The sequence below is a fragment of the Protopterus annectens genome, chromosome 10.part0, assembly GCF_019279795.1.
Source record: "Protopterus annectens isolate FY-2018-M chromosome 10.part0, PAN1.0, whole genome shotgun sequence".
NCBI classification, from domain to species: Eukaryota; Metazoa; Chordata; order Ceratodontiformes; family Protopteridae; genus Protopterus; species Protopterus annectens.
The window spans coordinates 655028884-655041519 of record NC_056744.1 but is presented as its reverse complement, the minus strand read 5'-3'; the positions used below and the strand labels follow the sequence as shown (position 1 = coordinate 655041519).

Below are 12636 nucleotides of genomic sequence, written 5' to 3'. Positions count from 1 at the left end.
GTGGTTGCCAGATTTTGTTTTAAAGATCTCCATACATCCTTCCTTTTTTACATGGGGAGGAGCACAACATTTAGTCCTGTTCTGTCTGTGAATCTTTTACGTCCAAATTCATTAGGAGCAGATGTACTTTACTATTACATATAAAAAAATTAAAAAAAAAAAAGCTTAAGGAGTTGTCACGTAAAGGTATGGAGCAGGATTTCAGTTTCTTGGACGTCACTCCTTCCCCACGAAAAGAAAACTTTTTAAAGAAGCTTCAGTTTACATTCAGACACCCTGCCTGTCTTGGCCTTAGACAAACAACTCCTCTGTGATCATATCTGAGTCCTTGGGCTATTGCCTGCTTTTTCTAGATGACTGTGGTGTTGCTCTTCACAAAGCCACTAATAGCCGAGAGATAGGCAAGTCTTCCAAAGCCACATAATACTTCCATGGTGACTTAAAGCATCCACTTCTGGCAGTCTTGCTCATCCCCTTCCTCTGGTCCAGGCATCTATCCTTTAGAGCTAGACTGAAGAATCTGATACCAGGAGATGGCCATACAACGGCACATGCTATTCTTAGTCTCTCCCAGGAAGAGGGTACATACGCTTAAACTTTCACCTTCTTCATCGAAGAAAGTTGGAGAATGTTTTTTCTTTTGCCAGATGTTTTTTTAAAGCCTTTCAGTCCCTACAGTTGGCGTCTTCACCAGAGTTGAAACAAGAAAATGGTCTTTTCTCTCCATATTCCCATACAGCCTCAGTGGTAGGCTTGGATTTATACCTTCCAGGTGTTTATTACAGACAATTGGTAATGTCAGTCAGTGGAAAGTATTTTCTCTGACTTCCCAGAGGGAATTATCTTATTTTGACATTATTGACAGAATAAAGACGTTATTTCAAGTGTGAACAGAAGGAAATTTCTAAGACACAAAAATATATTATCATGCTCATTATTTGCAACCATTGGCTATTCCTCCAGTTTTAGCAGGTCTGGAAGATGCCTTTAATGCAGCAAACTGTTCTTCAAATAGCCAGACTTCAGCTTCCTGAAAATCAGACAAATTATACAAGGCTCCTCAGTCTCACAAGATGTTCATTGTGTTACCCTGCTGCAGTCATCACACTTGGGTTATCCTGCCGTCAGGCAGTCCCGCAGTCGGCTCGAATTCCAAAGTCTTGGTCCGGCGTCGGTTGCTGTCGCTTCTTCCCTGACGTCAGTGCGCCAGGGGTATATAAGTGGCATCTGACGCCATTTTCTCCAGTCTTTCTTGCCACGCAGTGCCCGAAGCAGAAGCAGTTCGCAAGTGCCAGTCGGCCGACACCTGAGATTTTCGAATCGAATTTCAGTCCGAAGTCTTCAAAGCTAAGTACCCCGTTGGGGAACCTTTTCTTGCCTCAGTACGATGTCAGAAAAAGTTAACCATTGCATTTCTTGTGGGAAGCAAATACCTCATAAGGACTTTCATTCTTATTGTATACCTTGCCTAGGCCCAGACCACGACGTCACTGGTTGTCGGTTTTGTGCTAGGTTCAATAAGCGAAATATAATGCGACGCTTTGATTTCGCTCGACACTACTTCGGTAGGAAATTAAATTATACTATGCCGTCGGAGCAACCGACTACCGGCGTGCATAAAAAACGCAGAGATGAGGACAGGCAGCCTAGATCCAAGCCAGACACCGAGGCCTCGTCTGGGCCTGTTGCCGGTTCTCCGGTTTTCAGTGAGGCGCTTACACAGCCCCTGACGACCGCAGAATTGGAACCCCAGACCGCTTTGGATTCTCTATCAGAGAGTACTAGGCCGATGCAGTCATTTTCTTTAGGCCCTACCGACAACATTGCAGAAGTAGAAGCCGGTGCTGTGGAAAACACCTTTGGTTACAGAAGGTGTCTTTAGACCGACTACTCTCACCATAAAATCTTATGCTAAGCTTAAGACTCCTTTAAAACCTAAAAAGACTGTACATCAGTCTCCAGTTCAGGGCCCCATGCCTAAGAAACAGATGCTTAAGATGGATGAAGATTTGATTACTCTGATCAGGGCCCCCCCCCCCCAGACAAAAGGCCAAGACAAGAGGAGGATTATGCTTCCTCTGATCAAGTTTCTATTTCCTCAGACTCCTCTGCAGAACAGGATTACTCTTTTCCCCCCTTATGAAGATTCTGATGCTGAAGACTCCGAAGACTATTCCTTTGGGGAAACCTTACATACCATGAGGGAACATTTCCACTGGGAAGGTCAGGACTACTCCGACTCAAAGAAAAGGCTCCGAGAGTTTCTTTTACTTCCCCAACACAGACCACTTGCTATCCCTCCAGTTTTAGACATTGTGGATGATGTTTACTTAGAATCTAGTCTAAATCCAGATTCTCTGCCTCCTGCTCCAGCCAAACCAAACAGATATTATAGAGTGTCTGACTCACACAAATTCCTTTACAAAAGCCCTGTTGCTGACCCAGAAACAATCTCCCAGGGTCCCAAAGGGGCTAAGGCTTCTATGGCTAAAAATCCTTTGCCCTCTGACAGGGACTCTAGAGCACTAGATAGGTGGGGGAAGAAGGTTTACACCTCAGCTACTCTAGCTATGAGAGCATTAAATTGTCAATTTCACATGCTGAAATATCAGCAATTCCTAATGTCTCAATTAAAACAAAAGATGAGCACACACTCTCAACAGTCTGAATTCAAGGAGCAGAGGTCAAGCACAAATTCCTTACAAACCTCGCCAATGGGGCACTGCAACACAGAAGGGAGGAGAAGACAGACCCCAAACTACTAGAAGACAAACACAGTGACTTAATCCTCAAACTGCCAAGCAAAACTCTCTTGGCAGCTCCCTTGGGAGGAAAATTAGCATTTTTTGCAGACAACTGGCACATCATCACAAAGGACAAATGGATCCTAGACATTATCTCACAAGGATACAGATTCCATTTTCACACCTTGCCAAACATAAAAGGAATGCCAAACCTGCCACAAAATCAATGGGCAGAGGCACAAAAACAAATTACAGCTCTCATGGACATGAGAGCCATTCAGCTGGTGCCTACACAGGAGCAAGGCCAAGGATTTTACTCAAGGCTCTTTCTAGTCCCCAGAAAGGACAATGCATGGAGACCCATTCTGGACCTTTCAGTTCTAAACACCTACTTGCAAGTACCCAAATTCAAGATACTAACACTACAGCAGCTTCTTCTCATGTTGGGCAAGAAGGCTTGACTAGTAACATTGGACCTCAAGGAGGCATTCCTGCATGTCCCTATCAGACAAAATTGCAGAAGATACCTCCGTTTCATTGAAGGTTCAACCCATTACCAATTCTCTGCACTGCCCTTTGGCTTATCTACTGTGCCCAGGGTCTTCACAAAATGCCTGGCACCAGTAATTGCATACTGCAGACAAAGAGGAATTCAAATATACCCATACCTGGACGACTGCCTCATCCAAGCAGAAAGCAAGGACATTCTCTTACAACGTCTGGCATTTGTCAAACACCTTCTAAGTTGCCTAGGGTACACAGTACACGAAAAGAAATCAAAGCTAGTGCCCTCACAAAACATGACATTCCTGGGTGCCAGCTTGAATACAACAGACAAGCAACTACAACTGACTCAATACTTCAAAATAATGGCAACAAAGACCCAATTCCCTGCAAGAAAAATTCTGCAGGTCTTGGTATTCATGTAATCTTGCATATTACTAATACCATTTGCAAAACTGCATATGAGGAAATTACAATGGTACCTGAAAAGCGTATGGACTCAACACAGCCACAGCTTGGAAACAATGATACCTCTCATTCCCTGCCTTCAACAGGAGTTTCTATGGTGGTCACAGGCATGTCACCTCAACAAGGGTCAGCCTTTCACCTTACCCCCAGCCAGGCAAACTATGACAACAGATGCATCGGACTATGCCTGGGGAGCACACATGGCAGGACAGTGCATTCAAGGCAGATGGACTACAGGTCAAAGATATCTGCACATCAATCAAAAAGAAATGCTAGCTGTACAGAATGCTCTGACTGCTTTCAAGGACCTCTTACATCCAGGACAACTTATAATAAGGACGGAGAATACCACAGTAATGTGGTACATAAGCAAGGGGGTACACACTCCTACCCTCTATGCAGGCAAGCAATGACCTTGTGGAACACAGCACTGACTTACCAAGTTCAATTACAAGCACAATTCCTGCCAGGAAGAAAGAACACATTGGCAGACGACCTAAGCAGAAACATCATGGATCCCCACGAGTGGAAACTGGATCCACAAGTATTTGCAATGATAACTCAAAAATGGGGCCACCCAGACATAGACCTGTTCGCTAACCCCCAAAACTATCAGCTACCAAAGTTTTGCACAAGGACATTCCACCATCGAGCTTGGAAAGTGGACGCACTCTCATTCATTTGGAAAATGTTGACAGCATATGCCTTTCTTCCACTGCCCCTTCTAACTAAGGTGCTACTGAAAGTCAGAATGGAGAGACCACAAATGATACTCATTGCCCCAGACTGGCCACGCCAGCACTGGTACTCACAACTAAGGAACATGGCCCACGGCCCACCATGGATTTTACCACAAATTCCTCATCTGCTCACACAGCAAAACAGCCAGATTCTACACAGCCAGCTCAAGACCTTAAATCTGGCTGCATGGCAAATCACCTAAACAACCAGCCAGCTCCTCTATCATAAGCTGTTATGGATATCATTCTGGAGGCCAGGAGGCCCAGCACCAGGAAAGCCTACTCAGACAAATGGAAAAGATTTTGTGCCTGGAGCCAAGCTAAAGGCCAAAATCCACTTGAGTCGGACATACCTCAGATTCTACAATATTTAACTGAGATGTTACACACAGGACTTTCTTTTTCATCTGTTAAAATCCATGCCTCAGCTATTTCAGCTCACTACAACACGGACCCTCCCTTATTTTCACTTCCACTTCTAAGACAGTACCTCAGAGGGGCCAAAAACATAAGGCCTCCCAGGAGAGCACCCACGCCAACTTGGGACCTCAACTTTGTTCTGGAAAAGCTTACGCTACCACCTTTTGAGCCAGCTTTCTCAGCTGATTTAAAGTTTTTATCATGGAAAAACTGCCCTGCTGCTAGCTATTACTTCAGCCAGAAGAGTCTCAGAGCTACAGGCACTAATGGCAGTGGAGCCTTTCATCATTTTTCATCAAGACAGAGTCTCTGTATGAACGAACCCCTCCTTTATGCCAAAGGTGGTATCCAGTGTGGCTCTAAATCAAACCATCCATTTACCCACCTTTTTTCCAAATCCACAGAACAAAGGAGAAAGACTCCTGCACTCCTTGGACATTCACAGGCAACTACGTTACTACTTGGATAAAACTAAGACTTCAGAAAATCTGACCAGCTCTTTGTATCCTATGCTACAGCATCACAAGGAAAGGCTATCTCAAAACAGACCATTTCAAAATGGATAGGACATTGCATGCATTTTTACTACACCCATCATGGAAAACCAGTTCCTGCTAGCATAAGGCCCAACTCCACCAGGGCAGCAGCTACATCTACAGCCTTCCTCAGGGGGGTGCCAACCAAGGATATTTTGGAAGCTGTAACTTGGAGTTCAGTACACACCTTCACCAAACACTATCACTTACCACTATACTCTAAGACTAGAGCTGGCTTCACCACTGCAGTTTTGCAGGGCCTACTCACCCCTTCTAACCCTGTTTGATTCCACCTCCCATCCTTAGCGTTGGGATTCAACCCAAGTGTGATGACTGCAGCAGGGTAACACGATGAACATAGTACAGTTTTGTACCTACCATAAATGTAGATGTTCAAGTGTTCACCCTGCTGCAGTCAAGGTTACCCTCCCTCCATCCCCTCTGAACTAGCTGAATTTATCTCTACCACTCTATCCTATGCTACCTCTGTGGTGTATTTGCTTGTGCCTAAGGGTATTTTTTTTATTTTTTATATAGCTATATGTGTATGTATATAGATATAGATATATATATATATATATATATATATATATATATATATATTTTGCCTACCTATTGGGGGCACCTGACATCTGGGGCAAGAAAAACTGAAGAAAATGGCGTTGGATGCCACTTATATACCCCTGGCGCACTGACGTCAGGGAAGAAGCGACAGCAACCGACACCGGACCAAGACTTTGGAATTTGGGCTGACTGCGGGACCGCGTGACGGCAGGATAACCCAAGTGTGATGACTGCAGCAGGGTGAACACTCGAACATCTACATTTATGATAGGTACAAAACTGTACTTTTCTCTCTAAATTGTAGGATTGGGCATTCTGTTGTTTTCCTCTCAAAATCAAGAACTTCTCAGTTGATTCCAGCTCTCACAGTGTGGAAACAGAAACTGAGAAAAAAGAGCAATTTAAAGTATCAGTCTGGGTAAAATTTGTTCACTGGCTGGTAATTACACTGCCTGGATGACAGCAAAGCAGAAAATGCAGAATGTGAGAAAAAATAAACTAGAAAAAGAGAAAACTCTTCTGGGAGAAATCCTGCAGTTGCTCAGCAAAGTGCAGTTTTTGTTTCAGCTTTGGTACAGGAAGTGGCTTGTAATTTAGAAGAAAAAATAAGTCAGTTGTACTCCAAGGTAAATTGACATGAAATACTGAAGGAATATATTAACTCAAATCAAATGCTGGAAAAAATAGAATAAGTTTTAATTGGCAACTCAGATCCATCTTTGATGTCAAAGCCTTCCAGAGCTTGGTCTTCCAAACCTCCTGTCCATGAGCCCAAGTTCTTCTGGGAACCTGTTGGCTCCAGTTTGCAATCCCTCACACCTACAAGAAAGGTCGTCTCAGAGAGATTCCAGGCCTCATTCCACAGCCTTTTCATTGAGATCAGTGTGGTTTTCAGGAGCTTGTGTGAGGCAGATATTGACAGGATGATGAAGTTTATGAAGACCCAGATTCAGATAGGATTCCTTCCAGCACGGACTTCCATCAGGAAAGGAGACAACTCCTGACCCCCACCCCCATTGATAGTGACTCCTTTTGCGATCCTACCTCTCAGGTTTGTGATTTAGGATCCGTGTGGCCATCTGATCTGAAGGATTGGGTCTCTCTGATTGTTTGACCTGTTCAGTTGCTTCAGATTTCCACTGGTTTCAGAGCAGAGTAGTTTGGGCTGACATCAGGAGAGGGGTTTGCCTCTCATCTTTAGAATGCATCTCTCTGACATCAGCTTTGGATGCAAGCCGAATGGGTTCTCTGAGTTTGCCTGTGTCTGGTTCCTCTGAACTGGCATAGAGGCTTGAGGCCTTTCTGGGCCACTGCATTTGAGGTCTTTGAGAGAGTGCTTTCACCGCCTAGAGGACTGTCTGCTTTTCCTGTCTCAGAACCATCCCTTCCCTTGTAAGGTTCATGGGGTCCTGTACCTTCTCTCCTCCTTATGTCAGTATAGCAAGCTCCTTGATGTTGTGAGGCAGCCTTGATAGACCTCCTACTGGACAAGTTCAGTGTAAGCATACATGTAATAGGAGGCATGTGCATTCCCCTTAGGGGTCCCTCTCTGAAGACACTGCATTTGTTAAGGGGGAGGTCTCACAAAACATCTGCTTTGGTGAGATATTGGAATTATTGAGACAGAAGGTGGGATGGTCCACAGATGCCCCATCCCAAGCTGAATCAGTATTCCTCGAGGACTTTGGGGCTATTCCATCTTCTTCTTCTTGGGTGGTCTCTTCTGCTGACAAACTGGTAGACCTGGTTTCAAGATGGGCTTGGAAGGAACCGGATGTGGTTGAACCAATTCCCTGCAAACCTGATAAGATACTAGTGTCTTGTCTTCAAAGGATAGGGCTTTCTGGAGCAAGGCCCCTGCACTGGATTCTATGGTGGTAGCAGCAGCCATCAAGAAGGAGCTGGCTGAAGAGTGCTCTACTGTCCATCCATTTAACAGAAAATCTAGAGTATTGGAAAGATTTTGGAAGCGGGTATATGCTTCATCAACCTTCACTCTAATAGTGCTGAACTACTTGACCCATGTCATACATTTCCAGATGGACTTGTAGTAATTGTTCAAGTCTGTTTATGGGTCCTTATCGGAGGAAGACAAAAAAAAAACAGTGGTACATAGCTGGCTACCCTTCTGTCTTTGTCAAACATGTCCTTGCACCTTCTTTCTAATGCGGTTGATGGCAGGTCAAGGGTGGCAGGCACAGAGTAGCTGTCTGTTTTTCATAAAATTGTGTTTTTCTGGCAAATTAGTAGCAAATCGTTAAAAATAAAGGTTAGAAAATAATGACAGACATTTGAGTTTGACTACATACCCTTCAGAAGATTCATGCTAATGCTAAAATCTATTATTCTGTGAACTTTCTAAGTTTGTAAGATCAGTATTTAAAAAACGTACCTATTTTGGGCCTTTGTCCCACTTTTATTTATGGCTTTGCCCAAATGTATTGCCCTAAGAGGTATGAATCCAGGCTTTCCTCACAGGTTGTTCATATTCTAACATCTTCCCAGACACTTTCTACCAGAAAAGTAAATGAAAGAGATTCTCTGGGCATCTAGCAGGAATTTATAATCCCTTATCTGCTCCCCTTCCTGCCATCTTGGAGTTCCTGCCTGGTCTTTTCCATGACGGGGCTATCTATTCTACCATCAAAGTTGAGTTGGTTGCCATTTTGAACTTCCATGTAGGAGAAAAACAGACTGCCATTACTTCCTTGAAGTTATCCACAATCTTAAGGGACACCATTCTACTATGTTCCCACCTATACAGGATCTGGTACCACTCTAGGATGTTGCCATCTTCCTCCAAGCATTGACAGGATCTCCATTTGAGCCTACAGCTACAGTAGAGTTTAAATCCTTTACTTGAAAGACACCCTTTTTTCTTGTTAATGTTACTTCCACTCAGAGGATATCAGAACATCAAGCTCTTATGAGCAAACCTCCTTATTAAATCTTCCGTAAGGAGAGGGTATCACTTAAGACTAGTCTTTCCTTTCTTCCCAAGGTGACTTTAGAACTTTTTCTGAATCAGATCATTCAGCTTCCTGCTTTCCAGCAAAGGAGAATACATGCTACATTTTCTGGATGTGCATAAACAACTCTGGGTTTATTTACACTATACTAAAGCTATTAGAAAGACTGACCAACTTTTTGTTTCCTTCTATTCAGTCAAACTGGGAAAAGGTGTATTGAAAGTGACTCTTTCTAGATGGCTATCTGACTGCATTTCTGATGTTCATAAAGAGAATGGACGGAGTCTGCTTGTTATCTTCAAGGCTCATTCTGCTAGGGCTATTGCCATTTCTGCAGCATATTTTTCTAGGGTTCCTTTGTGCAGCAGCTACTTGATCTACTGTACATACCTTTATATCTCGCTATAAACTGAACTTGCAGTCCTGGTCCATAACATCCTTTGCTTCAGCCATTCTCCAAACATCCTTCTGTGAGTCCACCCAAGGTATGGTGTAGATGGTGACTTTGTCCCATCAGTTGAGGACAGATGGAAGAGATGACATCAGAAATGAAAGTTATGTATTTACCAAATAAGTCCATGTCATCTGCTTCCGTTCTCTTCAACTTCCTCCTCTTCCATTCTGCTACCTTGTTTTGATCCTACAATCTCCTTGTTCTGGAGTGACCACATTGATCTCCCCCGTGTTTTCTCGTACTGCAGCTGTTGTCTCTGTGCCAGGTCTTTTTATGCAGGTGCAGGATTTTTTTCTCTTTGTGAAGGTATAAATCTCCTCTTTTTGTAATAAGTTTGCAAACTCAATATGATGCCATTCAGAACACAGAAGGGAGTTATGGGTAAGGGGAGCCTGGGTCTCAGATCCAGACTCTAGTATGGTGGATGCTTGATCTGAAGAGCCATCAGTTGAAGACAGAAGCAGACAACACAGATGTTTTGTAATGGTAAGCACATAACTTTTATTTCTTTTGTTGTACTTAAGCTTATTGAATATCAAATAATTTTGTTGAAATTTGAAAAACTATATGCATATGTTTTAGAGGCACATTTATCACTTGTTTTTATTTGCAGATTTTTAAGATGTGGAATAAGGAACTTTATGTACGAGAACAACAAGATGCCTATGAGTTCTTTACCAGCCTTATAGATCAAATGGATGAGTACCTGAAGGTACTGTTACTGTTTCTGTTATGTGTTTGTATCTCCTTCACTCTTAGTTGCTGTAAACTGATAACCCTCCTATGTAATAATTTCTTTTTTATAATTGTCTGTAGTGGCTGTTGTCTGTGATAATGCTGTTTCAACAAGGAACTTGACTGTTGTTTAAACTACTTCTGAAACTGCTGCAGTCTGACTTTTATCTATTTCAGTGTCCTTACTTTACAGACCTCTAGGTTAGATCATTTTTTTAAACACTTTTATTAAATTATCACTTAAGACCATACCTGTCAACTATCCAGATTTTCACAGAATGTCCAGATTTTTGCGTGATATTTTTGGTCTCTTTCATAACATTATGGTTTCTGGAAAATCAGTGAGGACTGAAGTCAGAAAATGGGCAGACATTTGAATTTCAGACTTAATATCTGTGACGCCCGTGCTCTGGCCCAGCAATCAAGGAACATCAATCCTCACCACTAAACAGCAGTGAGGAGCGTCCACATATAGGAGGAAAGGATAACAAATACACACAGTGAAGTGCAATTTCCCTTAGCACACAGAGATCACAGTCAGTCCTGGGCTGGTCGCTCCCTTGCTCTCCAGGTCCCCAATAAGACTCCCCACTGGCACAGCTATAGGGTCCAGATCTCAGCCTAGTGGGCAAGCTAAAACCTCCAGCACTCTCTCTGTCCAACCAGTGCTTCACATCCCTGCCCAAGTAGCTGACACACACACACACACACACACACACACACACACACACACACACACACACACACACACACACACACTTTGAGAAGATTTTATACAGCCACACAGATACTCCTGGGAAAGACTGGCACAGGTTCTCCAGCTGTGCCCCTTCCCCAGACTATACGGTAGTGCCAGCTGTCACCACCCACTAATATTTATCAGCTACTCAAAGGCCCTTAAAAGGGTGTCCAATTATCACTGTGCAATATTATTATCCAACTGGTAAGTATGACTAAACAGTCGAGGCTTAATAGAGTGACTTGGTACAGGATCACTATATACATGCAATGTACTCCAGAGCTTAAATTATCTCTACACAAAACAGCCACAGTTAAAAGGGTTTAAAAATATTTAATAATAAATAAAAACACAAGACAATACTTTTTACTACACAGTGCTAGTCAAGAGTTCAGAGATCACAGAAAAATACTTAAAATAATTCAGTAGTACAGTTCTGACATCACAGAAAAACACTTAATCTAATTTTTGTAGATGTTCATCGTGCATACAGCTGCAGTAATCACAGATGGGTTTTCAGCCGTCAGGCGGTCCCTCGGTCGGCCGAATTCCAAAGTCTTGGTCCGGCGTCGGTTGTCGTCGCTTACTCTTCTGACGTCAGGAAGGCCAGAGTATATAAGACACAGCCGACGCCATGTTCTTCAGTCTTTTTTGCCGCGCGGTGCCCGAAGCAGAAGCAGTTCGCAAGTGCCGGTCGGCCAGCTCCTGATTTACGAAAATATTTGGAACCGAAGTCTTCATTAAAGCTAAGTACCTCGTTGGGGAAACTTTTCTTGCCTCTGACCGATGTCAGAGAAAGTTAATAATTGTATTTCTTGTGGGAAGCAAATACCGCATAAGGATTTCCATTCCCTTTGCATACCTTGTTTGGGCCCAGACCACGGCGTCTCGGGCTGTCGCTTTGCGCTACCTTCAATAAACGCACTATCAAGCATCGGGCGGAGTTAAGCCCAACACTTTTTGGTAGAGCTTTTGACTATAAAATGTCGTTGGACTCTCCGACTACCGTTTATCCAAAAAGCAAGGAAAAGACCGACACGCGAGGCCAGCGGTCTCCACCGACACCGCCAAACAGGCTACACGTGGTCCGGTTCTCAGCGAGACGCCTTTGCAGTCCCTGACTACCGACGACACTCCTTTGGCGGTGTCTTCTGTACCGAGACCGCTGGGTCATCGGCCCTTTCCCAGACTGCAACGAAGCCCCGGCTTATGTCGAGCCTACTAATGTGGACAGATCCACCTCCACCCATGGTGTATTTAGGCCTTCATCTTCTTTTCTATTAAGGCCTTTACTAAATCCAAAGCAGCCAGGCATCACACTAGGCCTGCTGCTCAAGGCCCATCTCCTGGACCCATGCCTAAGAAACAGATGCTTAAAATGGCTGAGGATCTAATAAATCTCATCAGAGGTTCTCAGCCCCTCCTGGCAAGAGACCCAGAGTGGAGGAAGAATCCCCTCTTCTGATCAGGGATCCATTTTATCAGAGCATTCTGATGCAGAGGAACACTCTTACTCCCCTTTTGAGGATTCGGATGCAGAACAGTCCATTCCTTCTGTATCGCCCCCTGAGGATTTTTCTTTTGGGGAAACCTTGCACACCTTGAGGGAACACTTCCATTGGGAAGGCCAAGACTTTTCAGATTCCAAGAAAAGACTTAGGGAATTTCTTTGGTTACCTCAGCACAGACCTCTGGCTATACCCCCTGTTTTGGAGGTACTGGATGATGTCTATTCGGAGGCTTGTCTTAATCCTGATTCTCTG

At 43.7% G+C, this 12636-nt stretch overlaps 1 protein-coding gene across 1 annotated transcript in view; it reads left to right on the top strand.

Annotated features, from left to right (window-relative positions):
* Positions 1-12636, top strand: part of USP24 (ubiquitin specific peptidase 24) — a 4679666-nt gene that overhangs the window by 3238381 nt on the left and 1428649 nt on the right. The window contains exon 44 of the mRNA XM_044085508.1: positions 10013-10111. Coding sequence (XP_043941443.1) covers positions 10013-10111 — 99 coding nt within the window. The remainder of the gene's footprint in view (positions 1-10012; positions 10112-12636) is intronic.